Raw genomic sequence first — 19,179 nt, forward strand, 5'->3', positions numbered from 1 at the left:
TAGGTTTTGAATTTTCTGTAGGTTGTTTTGGGATTAAATGCAATTTTTTAAACTGCATTTTTGTGTTTCTTGGAAGGGTTAAGTGTCCCAGGCAGCTTGAGTGATGTCTGGAGTAATGAGTTCTTGAAGAACCTTTTGACTCTGGTGAGAATTGAGAGCAGTTTTGTCTCCTGAGGGTCTGATTTAGTCATAATAATTAAACTTATAAATTCTGGGGGGAAAAGAGTTTTGGAAACTCAATGGGAAAAGAAGATTTAATTTTATTTCTCTAGATTACTGGTTCTGATTTAATGGAAGTAACAGCAAGGCTACTTTCTGTAGTATTGGTAGCTTGGTTTTAATTTCCCAGTCAGTGTCCTAATCCCTGTGCTTTTAATGAAACTAAACTTAACAGAAATACACTGTCACTATCTATTGAGTATTTCACATTTTAGTATATTAAGGTCCCCATCTTGTAATACAGTAATCTTGTAACTTACTAGAACACATTTATAAAGCTAGAATTGCACAGCTAGGGTCTTAAAATGTTCATGATTAAAACATATTAAGTGGTGTATTTGATAAAGCAAGCCCAAGTGTCTTTTAGTTGAACTTTACTTTTTATAAGAGCCTTAATACTGGAGAGAAGGAAAAGGACTTGTCTCCATTTGAAAGCACTTTGAAATCTGATAGAAATATAGTAAACCATCATTTATTTATGTGTTGTAGCTTTCCAAATTTTGGCCTTTTTAACTGACAGAGTGAACCAACAGCAGCTATGTGGACTAATGAAAATGCTTGGAGAAAAAAGTAGTTTCTATGTATTTTAGATCAACCAATGCTGCAACTTTGCTTATGAAGTTTTAACAGGATTTTCTCTTTATTGTTTCAATGGCTTTAAAAAACACAGAGAGTGCTAAAAACCATTCTTAACACTGAGCAATTCTAGAACTCCAAAATTATTTTCCAGTGATTGGTAGTTTTCATTGTTGTTTGATTTATGTAGTTTTCATTGTAATTTGATTTATGCAGCATATGCAGGTCTGCAAAAATCTCTAAAAGTCTCTAAAAAAGTTTTAAAATCTTCTTCTAGCACCTGTGGCTTAAACACTTTTGATTTGGATTACCTAAGTGGATGTACCTGCCTCAAGTGCACAAGGAGGTTGTTGTATTTCACTTTATTTTTGATCATGATTTAGGTGAACTTATTGTTGGTTTTGGTTGGAATTTTGCAGGCAGAATTGGGCTACAGCTTTATAACACTGTTCAGATATTATTGTTCTTTTATTTATGGCCACCTTTGCCAAACACAAATCTAAATATTCAACCTTTTGAAGCATACCAGGAGAGGGTTTTGCAAAACAGTCTCTTGAGCTTTCAAGCAGTTAACCTAAATTTTGTGAGTAAGTTTCTGGGCTTGATCAGAGATTATTGGTGAGACACGTGCAAGTCCAGGAGAAGACTTGGTCTTGTAGAAGGTTTAGAGGCAGTTCCAATGTAATGCCTGGAAAGGGAAGGCTGCACTCAGCCAGCTTGGACCACAGAATGCCATTGGTGAAGTCTGTGGAAGGACACTGAGGTGTTTTCATAGAAATTATCAGTAACATATGCCAAAACCACACTACTTCAATTACACATTTGCACATCTGTCGCATGAATTTATTTCTGAGAAAGGTTTATTCACATTTCCAAATATGTGTTCAGTTCAGTGGCTGGGAGTATTTTTCCACTGGCAGCATTCTTGTAGTTTTCAATCCATTAGATTTCAATCTGAGCCCATCTAGTCCATCAAATAATTGCTAGAAGCACTGTGATAAGTGGAGATGAAACAGAAATGTCAAATTATATTTATTTAATACATAAACAATGACTTTGAGGAGAAAAACCTGTATTGAAGGGGGTAATTTTCAAGTTGGCACGACACCAATTTTTTTATTGGCAGTTTGAGCAAAGTATCATTTCAAAACTGTATTTCTAAAGAATACCGTTCAAGAAAAAATGTTCACAAAGTTAAATATTTGAAAATTCTCAAGCCAATCTGTTTCTTGAAAAAATTATTTTATATGCATGAATGGGGTCCATGCCCCCTCCCTTTCCAAGTAATACCAGGATGGTTTAAGCAAGGCAATAATCCTTAGGTTGTGCACTTCACTTCTAAGTGAATTATTCATTGCTTACGTCTCTGCAGGTGTAAAATTGTGTCTGTCATTTATGGTGCAAAGTTGTAGCTTTATGAAATGTGCCATGTTGTTTTGTGGGCATATAATGCTCATTTATCCATATAATGCTCATTTATCCATATAATGCTCATTTATCCAGCAAGTCGAGTTGTACTGTATGTCTGATAGACATGGATGTTTGCTGCTTCACACTGGAACTGGTAGGGTTTTTGCATGTGACTCTATGCCTTCTGTGGCAATTATTTTGGAGATTTACCTTAATTATTAGAAATCCCAAAACCAATGAGAACTATTAAAGTGACCCAGCTAGCTAAACATATTATTTATTAACATAAATTCAGTAACTGAAGGTGGTGTACTTACTTTAACTAAACGTACATAATTTCAGGTAAATTAATTTTTTCTCCTTTTACCACTTGCAAGTAACTTTTTGATGTGAATGTGTGTGCCTCAGTATCTCAGTAAACAACAGAGTAAGTGCACACTCAGTTGTTTCAGCAGATGTGAGGGGCAAATATATCACTTGAATGAACAAATGTCTGTTCATGCTTGAGCATCATCTCTTTACAGATATGTGAAATGTTTTACCATAATGCCAACAGGCAAGCAGCTGCTAATTTTAATGTAAAGTAACCTGCAGAATACTCAGAATCTGATTTTTTGAACATATCATATATTCAAATTTTTATGTGCCTTTCAGCATTTCCTAGAAATAAAGCTCATGTGTTCCTTAGCTCTCCCACCACAAATCCAATAATGAACTTGTCATTAAAATGAAATTTTTACAAAAACACAATAATTCTTATTCCTGACACATTTTTAGCTGTGCCAGAAATTGTGTATCTATAGCAGCCAGAAGGATTTGATAATATTTTCCCATATTACAGTGAAAGAAATGTCGGTCAGAAATATGTCTTCCTGGTACACCTCTACATTTATGTAAAAAAGAAACCAATTGTTACTACAGTTAATATAACAGAGTATGTTGGTTGTATATATTCTCTTCTTGCACAAATATTCTAAATATATATTCTATCTGAAGCCAGAAGTTCTAGTTTTCTATGAAATCTGTCCATGGAGGCCTGGCCTTTTCAACTTTTACTTATTGGATGCTGTTTAATGCATATTGTTAATTTTTTGTGATGGGTTTAATCTGTCTGCAGGGTTTATATCATTAAACAAAAGTGCTCAGGAATGCCTGAAGTAAATTACTTTTACCTTCCAGCTATTCTGCATGGCTTTTTGGCAAATCCTCAGTAATTCTGCTTCCTGTACGTACTCCACATGCACATGCTTGGAGTAAATGGAAGGATTACTAATGGAATGGAAATATTTTTGAGCACTGAAATTAAGGATTTTTCAACACAAATAGTTCAAGGCAAGAAGTAAATATAGTCAATATTGCTGGAAAACAAAGACCACTGGCCTCATGTAGAGCTGATCAGTGTTTTGTTTAAAATGGAAGACAGTGGTGTATTTCAAAATTAAACATGTTCAGGGAAACACACCTGTTTCAGTGAAGGTTTTCTCAGGTTCAGCTGATAGGAGAAAATTACCCTAAAGTAAAGAAGTGATAAAGGTATTTCTTTACGTCTGTGTATGGGCTTGAATGTAGGTCTTCCATGAGCAAAGTGGATACTGAGCTATAAAACCAATGGCTATTCCTTGGAGGTTTCCTTTATCCAAGTTACAAATACTGTTTTAATACCCTCACAGAAAGGATTTTTGACCCTGGGTTTCCCCATCTTGTATGAATATCCTCTTCATTAATCACTCTGGCTTTTGCTTGATGTCTCTGTTGTTGAAGAAAGATTTGATTTTATTTTTATGCTACATAGGAAGATAATTTTTAATTTAGATTTTTGGAGGGGGAGGCAGGGAATTTTTTTCCTTGCAATTTTCATTTTTTAGATATTAAACACTAGCATGAAGTATAAAAATTGCTTGAAATTACATATGCACTAGTGATTCCAAAGACTATAGCAAAGAATAATGTCAAGTGTGAGATGTGCTTTTTAAAAAACATATGTGCTTTGATCTAGAAAGGTAGGGAGAAAGTCCTAGTCTCCAGTGCAAGCTATTAATGCCAGGGATTTCTTTCTATGCAATTCTATGGTGCACCTGTTTTTATAGGGATTAACTTGTATCAGTCCATGTATCAGTGTGTTATGTATAGAATACTCTGTTTAAAGTGTCATTAAGGAAATTGTGTGTCTTAAATGGTGTTACAACTTTAGGCTCTTTTTTGTCTAACCTGACTTCACTAAATCATGAGAAACTCCTCTGAGTAACAATAACAAGACAATATTTCATAACATTGCATAATCAACTCTCACACGTTACACTTACCACCTTCTAGGACAAAAGCTGTGTTACTGTTGTGAGTTTCAAAATTTTTGTATTTCTGTATCTTAAAGTGCAGCCAAACTGTGCTACACTTTTAAACACAAAGAGCTAAGAAGTGTGTTTGCAAAGCTGATCAAAAGTAGTCCAACTAAAATTGGCTGGGATTACTTGTGTGTCAAGTCTCTGAACTGTGGTATAAAAGATGTTTGTGTACCTCCTGTGCCTCCTTCATGGAGGGGCACCCTGGGTGCAAAACCTGCCAACATCCAGACACGAATCCAGGTTGCACTGCAGGAAAATTGCTGTGACAGAATTGCTGTTCTTGGAGAGGTTTGAACAAACCCAACTCCTCCCTTGTAGCGTTACACAAACAGAGGTTCTGTCTGGTGAAGAGACTGTTCTTCAACATGCCGGTTTTTATTACTGTTTCTTTGATTTACTGTGACTTCATTCTGAAAAAAAAGATTGTTACTAAACTCTGTACTGGACTAGTAAATTACTTTCAGTTGTAGCATCTTCTGCAATGTTTCTATTTCACCAAATAATGTTTGTTTCTAATGTTTGTAAAAGTTAATGTAATATCACCAAAAGTCAAAATCAACATTTTCTAATAATGCCTTGTAATTTACCTAGCCTTACAGTATTTCAGAAAATTTTCCACCAAAACTGCATCTAGTCACTGCTTGTCACAATTATGAAAAAGAGATATTTATAAACCTGTAGCTTCTAGCTGCCATTAAAGATTAATGAGACAAATCATGAGCATGTGGTGACTATAAACTCTTTTTTTTATTTAACCCACAAACCATGATGACTTCTTTTGTTGAGGATCTGAAGCAACGATGTTCCAAAGCCTCTACTGTGCATTTTGGGATGTACCTGCAAATCTGAGACAAATACCTGATATTTGGGACACATTTCCCAGCCTGTCCTGAGCATGTGTCCATTGAGTGCTCTCCGTGGAGGCTGCAGGAGCAGTTCTGGTGGAGGATGGGATGGGAGTGGATGTAAATGCATATGGCAGTTTTTATTGTCTTGTTTCAGTAGCACCATTTCGGTCCCATTTCAGCATTCTGTAGTTGAGGAAGGGCTGCCTGAACTGCAGAGCTGAGGCTGTCCCTCTATCAGCTCAATGATCCCAAGCATTCTTCCAAATATTCTTTCTTTGTTCATTGCCTACTTTAAAATATTTGTTTCTGGAATTGTTATGATGTGCGGCTATTTGCTATTCAATCTTTTAGTGTATTCAGCATCTTCTCTTGCAATGCCAAGAACATTTTTCAGCTTTTCTTTAACACTTTTTAAGAATTTTTAATAATACAGATAAAAGCCATATAGCCACAAGGAGGAAAAATGTTCTGTGTTTGTTCTCATGCAATTGGTACAACTTATTTTTCTATCCTCTTTCAGAAACATCTGCCTAGCTGTCTCATTAATAATAATTTTTTTGTACATGTGTTTATTTGGAAAGGTGCAGTAATTAATATTAGCCCTAGATTTATTTCCTTCTTTTTTTTTTTTTTTTTTTCCCCAGAGGGAATTTTTCATGCTTTAACATCCATCTAATCTTTCTCTTCAAGTAAAAATGAATTCTTAGCCCACATAAATTACAGAATCCAGAACTATTTTCTTAACATACCATTACATAAATATTAGACTGCATTAGTTAGAATCACAGAATGTAATTTAGATTTCTTTTGGTAAGGAATATGCTTTGAATTTAAAACTGCTGTTATACTTGAATAGTCCTGAAGTAATGAGATTACAGTTCTGAGTGAAGATTATAATGAAGTTTAATGTAGTTTTATATTGTTCTTGGATTAATTTTTCTTTTAGTTCACTATTCCATGGGACAGTATATGACTATGGTAATTCATCTGATTATTAATCAGAATTACTTGTTGTAGATAGTCTTATTAATAACAGGAATTAAAATAATTATTCTGACAGTCCTACTACTAATGATAATAATAATAATAATCATCATTGTGGATGAAGGTGATACACTGCAGGAAAAAGGAGCTGTACAAGGGTGATATTACACCACTTTTATCACTGGCTTTGCCTTACCAGTTGTGGCACAAGTGAGGACTTCTCAGAACAGCCAGGAGTTGCCAAGAACACTTATTTCTGTCATTTTCTCTTGATCCAGACCCACACAGTAAAGAAGGGAGGCAGGTGATGGCAGAAAGCAGAAGTTGGTGTCCTGAGAAGTGCAGACTCATCCTCCTGTCCTGTGGATTGACTTTCATGGGCAGAGAAAGGTACAAGTGCTGTACCTGCATTTAAATGCTTCTCTACACAAAATACATTCAACTGCATAAATAATTAAACACTATAAACAATTAACAAATAAAACAGCCTAATAGCAAAGGATGTAGGATACTTGTACTGCATTAAAATAGATCAGGTTTGAAGTGAGTGAATTGTGCTTTGTCAGGAAGAGAGAGACATCAATATCGTGGGGCAAACTCTAAGCAATCCAGATACCACAGTCAATTCTCCTGCCAAGGACTGTTCTTGGACTGTCTCACGGTGTGGAGAGTGTGGAGAAAATTACATCAAGGACACTCGTAAGCTGGTCTCAAAATTTGTCTGTGCCATCTGCAGCATATCTTGATGGTAATTTGCAAAGGTTGGACGTTGCTCGAGGGTGTTTTAATGTTGCCTTTCAGTCATGAGGTCCTGTTCCCTGGAAATAGAATCCCCAGGGCTGCTGTTTTCCATCAGTTCAGTCACATGACGGTGGGTACAACGAAACGAGGTTTAAGTTAATATCTTTGTTACATGCAGTGCTGTGAGAAATGTGTTTGTGTGTTTCACACATTTTCAGTGGTTTCCTCATCTTTTCTGCTGCTCCTGCTGTTGCCCTGGGCCAGTGCGGAGCCCGGGGCTGCGCTGAGCCTGCGGCCCCGGGAGCTCCCGCCCCGGCTCCGAGGTTCCAAGTGCCACCGCGTGGCGAATTTCTGCGATAATTCCTATTTTTAACCGGAGTCATTTCAGTCAGAGCACCGTTTGCGACTTGAAGCATTTTTTCCACTGATGACCTGTGTTTATTAAATAATTCTGTGATATTCTTAGGCTTTCTTTCTCTTCTCCAGGATATCTAGTGCAGGTGGTGCAGTTCCCTTTGCCTCTTTGCTGTGCCCACACCACAGCAGAAAAGCCTCGTGTGCTCAGGGGTTGACTGATTGCTGCAGTTCAGTTTATTCACTCGGCTGGTCTGAAGATGGATGTCGTGTCCTTTCTGTGTCAGTTTGGCAGATTAAAACTCAGTGATGGGAACCATTTCTACAGGGAGATTTTAGATTCCCAACTAATCAGTGTGAAGGAAAAGGAAAGAGGATGCTTAGCCACAGGACATCACTGGTCTGCAGACACCAGTTCAGGCAAGCACTGGATACTGAGATCTGCTGCACTTCTATACAGAGCTGCTTAACAGATTGTCTCGATTTAATGAGAGTGAAGATGACATTGCCCTTCTTTTATGCTCATCAAAACACTTGGCAGTGTTTTGATGTATTTTAGTTCTTTTAGTTTTAAACATTGAATTTTTTTCTCTCTCCCTAGTAAGAACTAACAAAGACACTTTTATTTATATACATTACAAGCCCAAGAGTCACAGAGAGATGCAGCACCCCCCTGGCTGAAAAACAGAAGAAATGTAAGGTATTCAAGCTTTAGGGGACAGGCATTGATAAAAATATTTGAAAATAAAATATAGATTGAAAAACTTAGTTCCAAGTTTAGCTTCTATTAGTCAGATAGATAATTGGGGAGATAAAGGGGTTGGTACTTGTAGAACAGTGAGGAAGTGTTGGCCAAAGAAAGATCGTGGTATAATTAACCCCCAGGAGATACAGAGATGTAACTTTTGGTTGTGGGATTATAACTTGCTGTAAAGCAAATCTCTCAATATTGCACCTATAATGTATATAAATTACTCTGTAATTGTTAAGTTCTTAAGCTCAGGATCAAGACTTAAGAGGTCACAGATAAAGTGATTATTTTTGTAAGAAATCACCCTTTTTATTAATTTTCTGTAGGAGCGAGCACATGCTGATGAACAAGTTTGATGTTTCCCCCAACAATTCATACAAAAGCATTTAAAATTGTGTCATAGATCAAAGGTAATGCCCATTCACTCCATCCTTTTATGGTGATAAACACATTTGTTGTGGATTCATGTCAGCAAGTGCTGCATTCATGCTCTTGCAGCCTGCCTGAGGCTTCCTGCTGCTGCTGAACTTAGTGAAGTCGTGAGATGTTTGGAGCTCTGCTTGGGTAGCAAACATCCAACAAGGAAGAACACATTCTTTTAGCAGCATAATCCAGGTAGTTGAGTGAATTATAAAAAGGTATAAAAATATTTGGTCCAATAGACATAATTTGCCTTAAACTGCAGAACAACACAGCTCTTGGCATAAACCACATGAAACAAGGAAAAAAATGGGAACAATAGTATTTAGGTGCTATTGTTACCATTTTAAGAGGAATAAGTCACTTTAAAGTTGTATAAAATTGTAAAACAATTAGGGATAGAGATGTTCTTGATCCTCTTCTTTAAGCAACAGAACATCACTTTTCCACCTATACACCATGAAAGAGAGGTTGAATTCTGTTTCAGGAACTTTTCCCAGATAGTTGTCATTTCCCCACACTGATGTATGTAAACTGCTAATACAGTCTGAATTGGCAAAGTTTGAGAACAGGTTTGCCAGCTTTTATTGTTCCCCAGGTTCCCTAGGTCATTGCTGAAATTACTATTTTATTAATAAAAATAAAATAATACAAACATTTAAAGGGGAAATGGTATAAAAATGTGTTACATTTTTATAATCTCTACAGGGGAGATCAACAAGGGTAACGTTACACGGCAAAGAATGAAGGGCCTGTTACTCTCTAGCCAAGTGGGAAAAAGGATGGTGAAAGAAACAGTATCAAATAGAAACATTTTCCTGCATTCCTACCTCCATTTGCCTACACTTCATGTATTTGAAACAAACATTCCCTTTCCCTTTCAAAGTGCACAGGGCAGGGAGTTTCTAAGAGGCCAGGACCAAGCTCCCAGCTCTCTGAGCCCTGAATGTTGTCACAATAAATACTGCATGGAACTGTGAATAATAGATAAGTACTGAGAGTTTTTAAAACATTTACACTAGGTTTACAAGAGCCTTCTGTTTATCAGCCACTGCCAAGTTAGAACTCCTTTGAACAGTCAAACTCCCTCATTCCTCTTACTCATTTTGCAGTTTAACTCCTGTGGAGAAGATGAAACCATCTTAAATACAGAGTGGATTCTCTCTTGGCAGGGCTTTGATGTGTGACTTGTGCAGCAAAGGTTTCCTCCTAGGATTTAAACCCAAAAACCACCAAAGCAATTACTTTGACATCCCTTTGGATCATAAAAGAAATCCTTTTTATACATTAGAAAGGTTTCTATATTACCAGCAGTCTATTTATGCACTTTAGAAGGTCAGTGATTCACATCCCTTTAGAAAGAAGGAACTTTCAAAGCAATATGAATTTTGCTTTAGTCATCTTTCATGAATTAAGCATTCCCCTGCTTCCTCTTAGATCAACCCAAATCATTGGGGCTTGTTCCAATTTAGTGCTTAGCTGCTAATAACCATTTTAAAATTGTGGGGAAAAGCTTTAGACCAAAATTCTGCTGTACTATTGTGCTTTCCTAAACTTCAGATGTGTACAAGTCCACCTTCCCAGCTGTCACATTAACTTTGAGTTCACATTTGTGGATTATTAAATATTAAGTCTAATGGAATCAGTTGCTTTAGCTCACTGGTTTGCAAAGGGTAAGTTTTGGGTTCAGTTCTGTGATGTCATTAGAGCAGTTGGCTACTTGATCTTAAATACAGACACACACGAATACATGATATGTCAAACTGTTTCCACAAGTACCTGCTCTGCTGAAATCACCACAATTGCCAGGCAAAAGATGTAAAATTAACACCTTAATTACTTGTGACTTAGGTAGTGTTCACTAGACAAAAATACAGCCTAAATAACCCACTGTAGAACCTTGATGAACAACCACTGCAGGAGCTTTGCACACTAAGAAAGGCAGGGCCCTCATCCCTCCTGCCTCACAGGCAGGACTACTGGAATACACAGTAAAAAAAAAAATTAAAAATAAGGAAAGCAAAGGATTAATAAGTTCTGTAAAGAAATAAAAGTCATGCAGAGAGGTAGTTGACATGGCTTCTCCTTTTTTGGTAACATCTTTGTAACCCTAAGAAAGAATAACATGAGTAGGTTAGGAAGACACTGCTTTTCAGTGGTTTTGGAGCAATAGAAAAATATTTCAGAGAAAATTATAGCCCAGGTAATGAGAAGAGTCATGTGCCTATGACAAAATTAACATGTTAATGCTGTTGTTACTAAATTTGATGTCAAATTAATCTATGGAACTATATATTTCAGCAAGTGAATTTTTTTTCCCAAAATATTATAGACAACATCTGCAGTTACATGAATCAGACAACACAATAAAAAAATCCTCACAGGTACACAGATGTGAAACACATTTATCACTGTCATTATTTATAGTCTTGTATATGTGATCTTAAGTGGTATTTCTCAAGTTGCCAAAACTGGATATTCAATATTTCCTTAATTGATGACAAACTACACTGAGATATTTTATATGAATTTATTTCAATATTCCAGCTCAGTCCTCAATGGATTTTATGTATTTCTCATAGGCATCTTCAGTCATCAGTTCATCAAGTTCAGCAGGGTTTGCCACAGTCATCTTGATAAGCCAACCTGTAGTTAGGAAATTAAAAAGAATTGCTAATATCCTACAAGAACAATTAAATCATGATACTGCCTTAGGAAAGCAATCCCAGCAGGAACAACCAGCCTTGGATCACTGAAGAATCAGCCAGGCTTTTGTGCAGGCAGAACAACATTTCAGTATTTTAAAAAAATTAATAACCAACCAACTCATCATAAGAAATGACTTTTTGAGTCAGAGCAGTTGTGCAATTTAGTGACAGTGGCATAGGGAGATGCTGTCTTGAAAGAATAAAGGAGCCTGACCTCTCAGTGTCATGAACTCTTACAAGAGCCAAAATTCAGAAATGCAGTCAAGGCAAATAGATTTAAATTCAGCCACAATGTATATCTGAAAATAAGATGTAAAACGGCTGTGATAATGCTTTTATGTTAAATTTTACTGGGCTTGAACTATATTCAGTATATTCCATTTAAATCTCTACACCATTAAACTGGAAGAACAGAAATTGTAGAGACATTTGTAGTAGCAAGAATCCACACCATATTCATTATTCAAAGATAAAAGTGGCATCTTACCATCTTTATAACAGGATTTATTGACAAGCCCTGGATTATCTGCAAGAGCAGCATTAATCTCAGTCACTTCTCCTGAGAGAGGGGAGTAGAGTTCACTAGCAGCTTTCACACTTTCCAAAGCCCCAAACTCATCTGAAACAGAGAATATGATTGCATATTTCTAAGGGAAAAACTCAAAGCATTTCCATTTGTTCAGTCAAGACATCCTGGTGATGACCCAAGCAGTGAAGAAATGTTTTGATCTTGTGCAAGAAAACAGATTGAAGTCACCCACTTTATGACAAGGATCAGCATTATTAAATTTGATGTTTCTGCTCTTGAATTCTGGGGAATTTGTGCTAGCTGGCTACTACAGAAGGGACAGGAATTCCTTACATTTCATTAATCTTTTGCCTGAAGCCCACAGGAAGGAACAACACCCAACTCTTGGTGCAAGAGACTGAAATATGTCTTTTATCTATAATTTAAGCATTTTTATTTGTTATTTGGTTACAAAATCAACAAAAGTACAATTTCAGCAATCCCATTTTTCCTTCAGAAGCATTATCAAGTGTTATAATTGCACTCACTGGAAAACACACATTAGTATTCAGAAGCACCACACTGGAAGCACCCAGCAGCTCTTCCCTTTTTCCTGTTTTGTAGGGAGTTATGGAAATGGGGCCTGGAGCAAAGTTAATCCAGAGCAGCTCTCAGCCACAAGCAAACAGGACAGAGGCTGAAGGAACAGGGAGCTGTCACAAGAGTAGATAGGCACCAGGACAAGGGATCTGAGAACAACTTGTTCTGGGAAAGCCTGGAATTAGGCTGAGGCCAGAATGGGTAGAAAAGAGAACTTAAATGGAAATGAAATTCCTTCAAATAAAGCAAAACTACAAGTTGGTTAATTAAAATCCTACACAGAGAGACCTTTTGTCTAACAGTTAGTATTCAGTGTAATAGATTTGGACAAAACAGTTTGATGGGGATCTATTCCACAAGAAGGATGGCAGAAGAAAGGCCTTCTACTTTACCTCATAAACCCCCATTTCTTTTTAAAAGATTGTCTCAAAATAATAACAATTTTTTCTTCTTATACTACTGAGACAGCTCTCCACCATAATACAGGAAAAGATTTTTTTATTTCTACCTGTTAATGTTCACTTTCTTTAACAGGAAAAGTTACATAATTGAATGATGAAGAATTTAACAACTTGTACACCACCAACAAGGAAAGACTGTAATCATTTTTGATACCTCAAAATTACTGAGTCTCAATATTAATAGAAAAATTAGAGTGTGATATCAATTAGAAGGTTCACATCATGCAACTCACAAAGTGCATAACTGGAGAATTACAAATAAACACTTGAAAGTTCAGATCATATTTTAGAAACAGAATATAGATAAAATTATCACAAAAAATATTTTAATACTTTATTTTTGAATCAATATCGTCACAGTTTAAAAAGCATGTATTTTCTGCTGTTAAGCACAGTCTGACAGTGAGAATTGAAAAGTAAAGCTGCCTCTTGTAGAAATACCTGAATTTATTTTGCATCCAGGAGCTTTACAATGGTATTAGTAACCATAAATATTATTACAGAAAATTTGTCTTTGCAAGGGAAGAGTGGGATGAGTAGAATAATCACTTCAGGAGCAACTAGAACTGAAACTTACCATGTTTACTCAATTTTGTCCCAACTTCTGGAAGACTACAGTAAACAACATCTCCTAATGCTTCCTTAAAAGAAAAACAAAAGCATTAGAGCATACATTAACAAAACTACATATAGAACTGTTACAGTGACTCTAGAATCTGCTTCTAAATATTGTTCTCATTCTTTACAGATTGCATATTTTTCACTTTTTCTTAGCAAATACTTAATGTGAACAAAGTGTTGTGTTATCATGCCCCAAAAAACAAAATATTGTTTCTCTGTTGCAGTGCTAACAAGTCTCAGGCTCAGTCTATATGCAGATTTCTTCTGGCAGAATGAGGAATAACATCTGCTGATCTTCTTAGCATCAGCCACAGAGAGCTGTTAGCACACAGTTTGTCCTCACTGACTGAATTGGGACCCTTATCACCATAAAAATTGTCTCAACTCTTCCCTGACACATACACCCTTTCTCACAAAAGACCAGAGAGTATTAGAGTTATTGACACACACTAAAAGAAACGCTGCTTGTCCTGAGAAACATTAATTCCATTTATTGATACCTTGTCCCATTCTTTAAGTTTTATATACGGCCCAGAATTTGCCTGTGACTATTCCAAATCAGGTACCTGCATGAGAACAAAAAATCCAAAGGAATTCCTATCCTAGAGTAAAAACTACATGCCATGCTGTACATCTGTTCACAACTGTTCTTTAGCCAGAGGGATTTCACCATCTTTGTGTTCAAAGGAAATCTGTCTTAAGAACGTACATAATGTCCTCTTCACACAGCCATGAATGCTCAGGCTTAGATCTGAACACTGAAGTCTCTCACCAAGTCCAGCTCTTCACAGGCTCAATCTGAAGCCATTAAGACCTTATCAGAATGCTGAAGTGGCACAAATATCACAAACAATGCTCACTGTGTTGCATATGCAATTAAAACAATAAAAAAAACCCCGTAAATGTCCAAAGAACAAGGACAGAGCAGATAGGCATAAATAAATATTGCAGACCTGGGCGAGGGCAGAGGGATCAATACCTGTGCAAAATTGCTGATTCCTACTGTTCCAATGCCATTTTCCACAGATATCCACTCGTGCTTGTCTGTGAATTTGCGGGCTGAAAGGAAACAAAGCTGACATTTCAGACAGAAGTGACATCTTGCTCACTGAAATACAGTAACACATTTGCAGCCTTAAACCATGGGGCTTTTCATTGAGTTTGCTAATTTTTCTTGGAAAATATTTTAACCAGCACATGCAATTTACAGAAGCTCAGAACATGCTCAGTGACAGGGCAGAGGCTCACTGGGTGTCCTGCTCAGAGCATTATCGGTTCCTGCGCAACCATCTGGAGACTGATAAAGTACAGAAGCAAAAAGAGCAGCTCTACTTCAAACAGCAGTGCAAATCTAAAGTTTTGATGTGTGTTTTATTCATAGTTATACATTTCTATGATAGCACAGTGGCTTTTCAAACATATTTGGTGTTTATTTCGGATAACTATTTATTATGGCTGGGAAGGCCAGTGTTGCTGACTCTAGAAACATGGTGAGCATTACAGCATCTCATTCCAAATGCAAAGCTGGCACAGTTCTATGCATTATTAAGGCAAATTAACACAGGACAAATTAATTAGGCAACTCAGACAACTGCTACTTAATAGAATTGCTCTCTGTTAACATTGTCACTGTGAGAAGAACACAGTAGTTATTCTGTATCACTTTGAAATAGGTCTGTTAAAACCTTGTTAAGTCCTTTCACAGCAAGTTTACAATTCTCCTTACATTTCAGATCTGGAAGATTCAAAACAGCTTTATCAGAGGCAATTGTTTTTATAAAGACATATGGAAAAACTTTTCTTGCTAACGTTTTTCCTGGAACTTTTCTTACTCTGAGAATTTTCAGCCTGCCATGTCTGTTTCCTCATTTCTACATAATATCCCTGTAGATACCTTCATACTTTCAAAAAAAATGTAATTAATTTATTTTCCACTTTCAGCACCCATCCAGTCAGGCAAGGGATGTTGCAGAAACTGGAAAAGGTAACTTCTGAAACAGCTCCCTGAGTGATTAGCACCACAATAGTACAGCTGCACCTTCCTTTTGAGTGCAACTCTCCTCTCAAACTCATCCTGTGGCCTGAACTCTTTAAGGCAAACACCAGAGAAACTACACTTCTGCACCTGTATACTGGAATACTCCTTGTGTAATTTCTAAAATTGTACATGAAGGAAAACAGAAGCTCTCACTGTAGATCTGCTAAAATCTTTCCACACAGTCAATACTTTAAGCTTCTTCAGTTGCAGTGATCCTCTTGTGTCTGAAAAGTTCAAGAGTAGCAAATGGTTTGTCTTAGAATAGGGCCCAAATATTATAGAGCTCAGCAGAACAATATGTGGGTTTGCAAGTATAATACACAAACAAATATGAGTCAACAGTAAACATTAAGTATTTTCCCATTAATTATCAGTCAAAAATCCAAAGAATTTCATCTAGCACTACTTATAACTACAAAAAAATCTCATTACACACTCTAATGAACAGAGTCTTAAATGTCTCAAATAATTTTGGGTCCAGATGTTAAACTCATGGGGGTTCTATTGGAAATGAGTAATGAACCGTAAGAATGGAGAATGACAATTGACAAATCTCAAACTCAAGCTGAACATTAATGATGTTACGCATAGCACAAGAAAAAAAAACAAACAAAACAAAAAAAAAAAGTGAAAAATTAAAATTCTGAGCATGCAACAAAAACACTGCAAATGAAGTAAAGGTCAAGTTAAAAACAGTTAATAAGTAATCTGAAAATTTGAACTTTGAGATTATGTGGTCAGCCCATTAAATAAATCAACCTAAAGGAATATGAAATGTCAATGCATACCAAATCTCTCTTTGTATTCTTTTGCAGAAGAGCAGCTGAATTTACTCTAGCTTCATTCATTTCAACAGGACTTTGGTTTCTGTTTAACTAGCACACTCTGAACTCAGCCCTTCATTTAGTGTAACTTACCTCTATTAACTATATTCATATATACCTGAAAAGTGAACTCCCACCTCCACAAAGAGGCATACAAAACTTTTCCTCTCTGCCTCAAACAGAAGCACTGTTTGCTATTCCTTCAAGTGATGTGTATAGGAAAACAATGGGTACATTGGGCAGAATAGTGAAAAACAGCTTAGATCTTGACTCAGTTTGCAAGTAATGAACAATAAATAATATATCTTTCACTTGCAGAAGAAGACAATTAAACAGGTAGGTTTAAGATTGTCTGGAAATAAATGGATGAGCTCTTCTTAGTGGTAGTCATTACTTCTACAACCTATTTGCCTCCTCTTCTTGCCCACTTTTTAAACATTTCTGTTTGTTAGAGTACCACAGGTTCTGTTTTTCAGACTTTCCTGGGCAACTTCCAATCCAAGAGAGCTTTGACAGCAGTAGATACTTTCAGAACTCACTACAGCAAATGCAGAATCGCGGCAAGCACTGATGCACGAGTCCATGCCCTGCCGTGCCGCGGTGGCTGCACAGGAGCCAGGGCCAATTTGCAGCCCAGAGCGGCTCAGGGCCCTGCGAGCCTGGCTGGGTCTGTGTGGCTGCCCGCGCCGGTCCCTGCGGCGGCTCTGGCCTCGCCAGACACCCGCCCCTGCCCCTCTCTCGGGCTGCTGATGCTCCTCGGAGCCAGCATCAGCCTGCTTGTGAGCGGCACTCCCGGCTGGAGCCAGCCGCCCTTTCGGGCAAGCCGGGGCGCTCCCGCTCGGCCCACTCTGCCTCTTTCCCCTTCCCCAGAAGGGACGGAGCCGCTTTGCTCCGAGGCTGAAAGTTTCTGGGCAACTAACGGGGGTGAAGCCGCTCCTGTGGGAGCCCAGCAGCGCCCGGGGCAGGCGAGGGGCGCTGGGGGGCTCAGACATCTTGCGGGGCTCGCCGGACACCGGGGGCTCCGGGCGGCTGCAGCATCCGAGGGGCCGCGGCACGGCGGGAGGGACACGGGGACAGAGGGCGGCTGCCGCCAGCGGGACCCGCACTCCGGCAGCTCCGCGCACCCAGCCCCGCCTGGCGGGGGCTTCCCCCGCGGGCTGGGCCGGGGCGAGCCCCCGCAGCCCACCCTGCCGGGCGCAGCTACCGCCGGCTCCCCGCAGCACCGGGCCGCTGTCCCGCCCGCCCGCCGCGCACCTCCCTCCCCCGGGCCGCCACTCACCGGCCAGCAGCAGCGAGCCGGTGCCCAGCCGGCGGGCCGCGGGCTCCCGCGGCGGCAGCGGGAGGCGCGGGAGGCGCGGGCAGCGCGGCGCCAGCACCGGCCCGACCCGCCGCAGCGCTCGCCACGCCATCTTTGCCGGGGCGGGCGGGGGCGGCGCCGGCGGGAGGCGGCGATGGCGGTGGGGCGGGGCCGGCGGCGGCTGAGGGGACCCGCGGGCCCTGCGGAGCGGCCCGGCTCGGCTCGGCTCGGCTCGGCTCGGCTCCTCGCCCCCGGCTCCTCGCCCCGCCGGCAGCGGGCACGGGGCCCTGAGGGAGCGGAGCCGCCATGTTCCGTGCGCCGCCGCGGCGGAGACGGAGAGGATGGAGCCAGGCAGTGCAGGAGCCGCTCGGCGTTTATTAAATAAATACAAGACTACAGCAAGTGCACGTGGGACGTTTCGCCTTAGAGTTACCGCTATTTCTTAGCTGTTACTCCACAATAGCGTGCCGGCAGCACTTCAGGGGTGAACACCGCGTGGTATTCCCAGAATCGTGGGAAGGGACCCACGAGAATCGAAGTCCAACTCCTGGCCCTGCAGAGACACCCCAACAATCCCACACGTGCCTGGGAGCATTGTCCAAATGCCCTCTTGGGCTTGGGGCCGGGCCCATTCCTGGGGAGCCTGTTCAGTGCCCGAACACCCTCTGGGTGAAGAACCTTTTTCTAATACCCAACACAAACCTCCCCTGATACAGCTCCAGCTATTCCCTTGGGTAAACCCATTTTAATCAGAAGCTGTAATAACCTAAGCCTATAGCCTAACCTAACTCTAATCACTGCAGCTGATAGCAAACAAGTAAATGCTTTGCCCACAAGCAAAGTGACTTTTCTAGGTGGCCTTCATTCACTCGCTGGCAGATTGTTCCAACTGTTCACCAGCAACCGGCTTCTCTTCCTTCTTGCATTTTATCCCAAAGAAACTGAAGACTTTCATTAGCATTAGATCAACAATCTCCTCTTCTTCTGAAGCCTGAAATAATAACAAATAAGTTACTCAAGAGGTGGACACCCAGAGTGGATTCAGTCTCTGCTAAAGCCAGGGCAGGTTGCAAGACAAAATCCCTACTTGAGGTGAAATAAGCCAACTTTCAACAGAGCATTGAGTGACTGCCAAACAAAACATTGTGCCAATATTTTTATCTAGACAGAAGCCCCAGATGAGTATGGACACTACAGAAATTTTGGCTGATAATCTCTCTACAGGAGCCTGGAATGCACTTACCAGCTCCCATACAGTTCATGGTATACACAATGAGACACCCACCATTTCAAGCTGAAGTAAATGAGAAAAACTAAATATATATAGTATTCTATCAACCATATCCTTTGTTTTCATCTTCCTTGACTTTCCATAAAACATAGAGGAATTCTGGGCAGTACTGGAGTGTTAAGATGGATTTCACACCACACTATCAATAGCTTGAATGGGTTAGGCACACACAGTGAGAGTTTTACA

At 39.4% G+C, this 19,179-nt stretch overlaps 3 protein-coding genes across 3 annotated transcripts in view; 1 reads left to right on the forward strand and 2 right to left on the reverse strand.

Moving 5' to 3' along the window:
• BCO1 (beta-carotene oxygenase 1) overlaps nt 1-19,179 on the forward strand; it is a 77,672-nt gene that overhangs the window by 1,148 nt on the left and 57,345 nt on the right. The window lies entirely within an intron of this gene.
• Nucleotides 11,162-17,814, reverse strand: GCSH (glycine cleavage system protein H). Its single transcript, XM_021541221.1, has 5 exons — nt 17,685-17,814; nt 14,523-14,602; nt 13,500-13,563; nt 11,841-11,972; nt 11,162-11,291 (listed from the first exon to the last, which is right to left on the reverse strand). The coding sequence occupies exons 1-5, from the start codon at nt 17,812-17,814 to the stop codon at nt 11,194-11,196; spliced, it is 504 nt and encodes a 167-aa protein (XP_021396896.1). The 3' UTR covers nt 11,162-11,193.
• The window catches only part of PKD1L3 (polycystin 1 like 3, transient receptor potential channel interacting), a 35,500-nt gene continuing 34,888 nt past the window's right edge, over nt 18,568-19,179 (reverse strand). The window contains exon 42 of the mRNA XM_077786243.1: nt 18,568-18,693. Coding sequence (XP_077642369.1) covers nt 18,568-18,693 — 126 coding nt within the window. The remainder of the gene's footprint in view (nt 18,694-19,179) is intronic.

This window comes from Lonchura striata, chromosome 13 (genome assembly GCF_046129695.1).
Source record: "Lonchura striata isolate bLonStr1 chromosome 13, bLonStr1.mat, whole genome shotgun sequence".
NCBI lineage: Eukaryota > Metazoa > Chordata > Aves > Passeriformes > Estrildidae > Lonchura > Lonchura striata.

Bases quoted from the DNA above. Each gene is read 5' to 3' on its own strand.
- GCSH (XM_021541221.1), bottom strand. From the start codon at position 17,814: ATGGCGTGGCGAGCGCTGCGGCGGGTCGGGCCGGTGCTGGCGCCGCGC. The intron at 14,603-17,684 runs GTGAGTGGCGGC...GTTTCCTTTCAG, and splicing joins CGGCTCGCTGCTGCTGGCCG to CCCGCAAATTCACAGACAAG. The intron at 13,564-14,522 runs GTATTGATCCCT...TTTTCTTTTAAG, and splicing joins GAATCAGCAATTTTGCACAG to GAAGCATTAGGAGATGTTGT.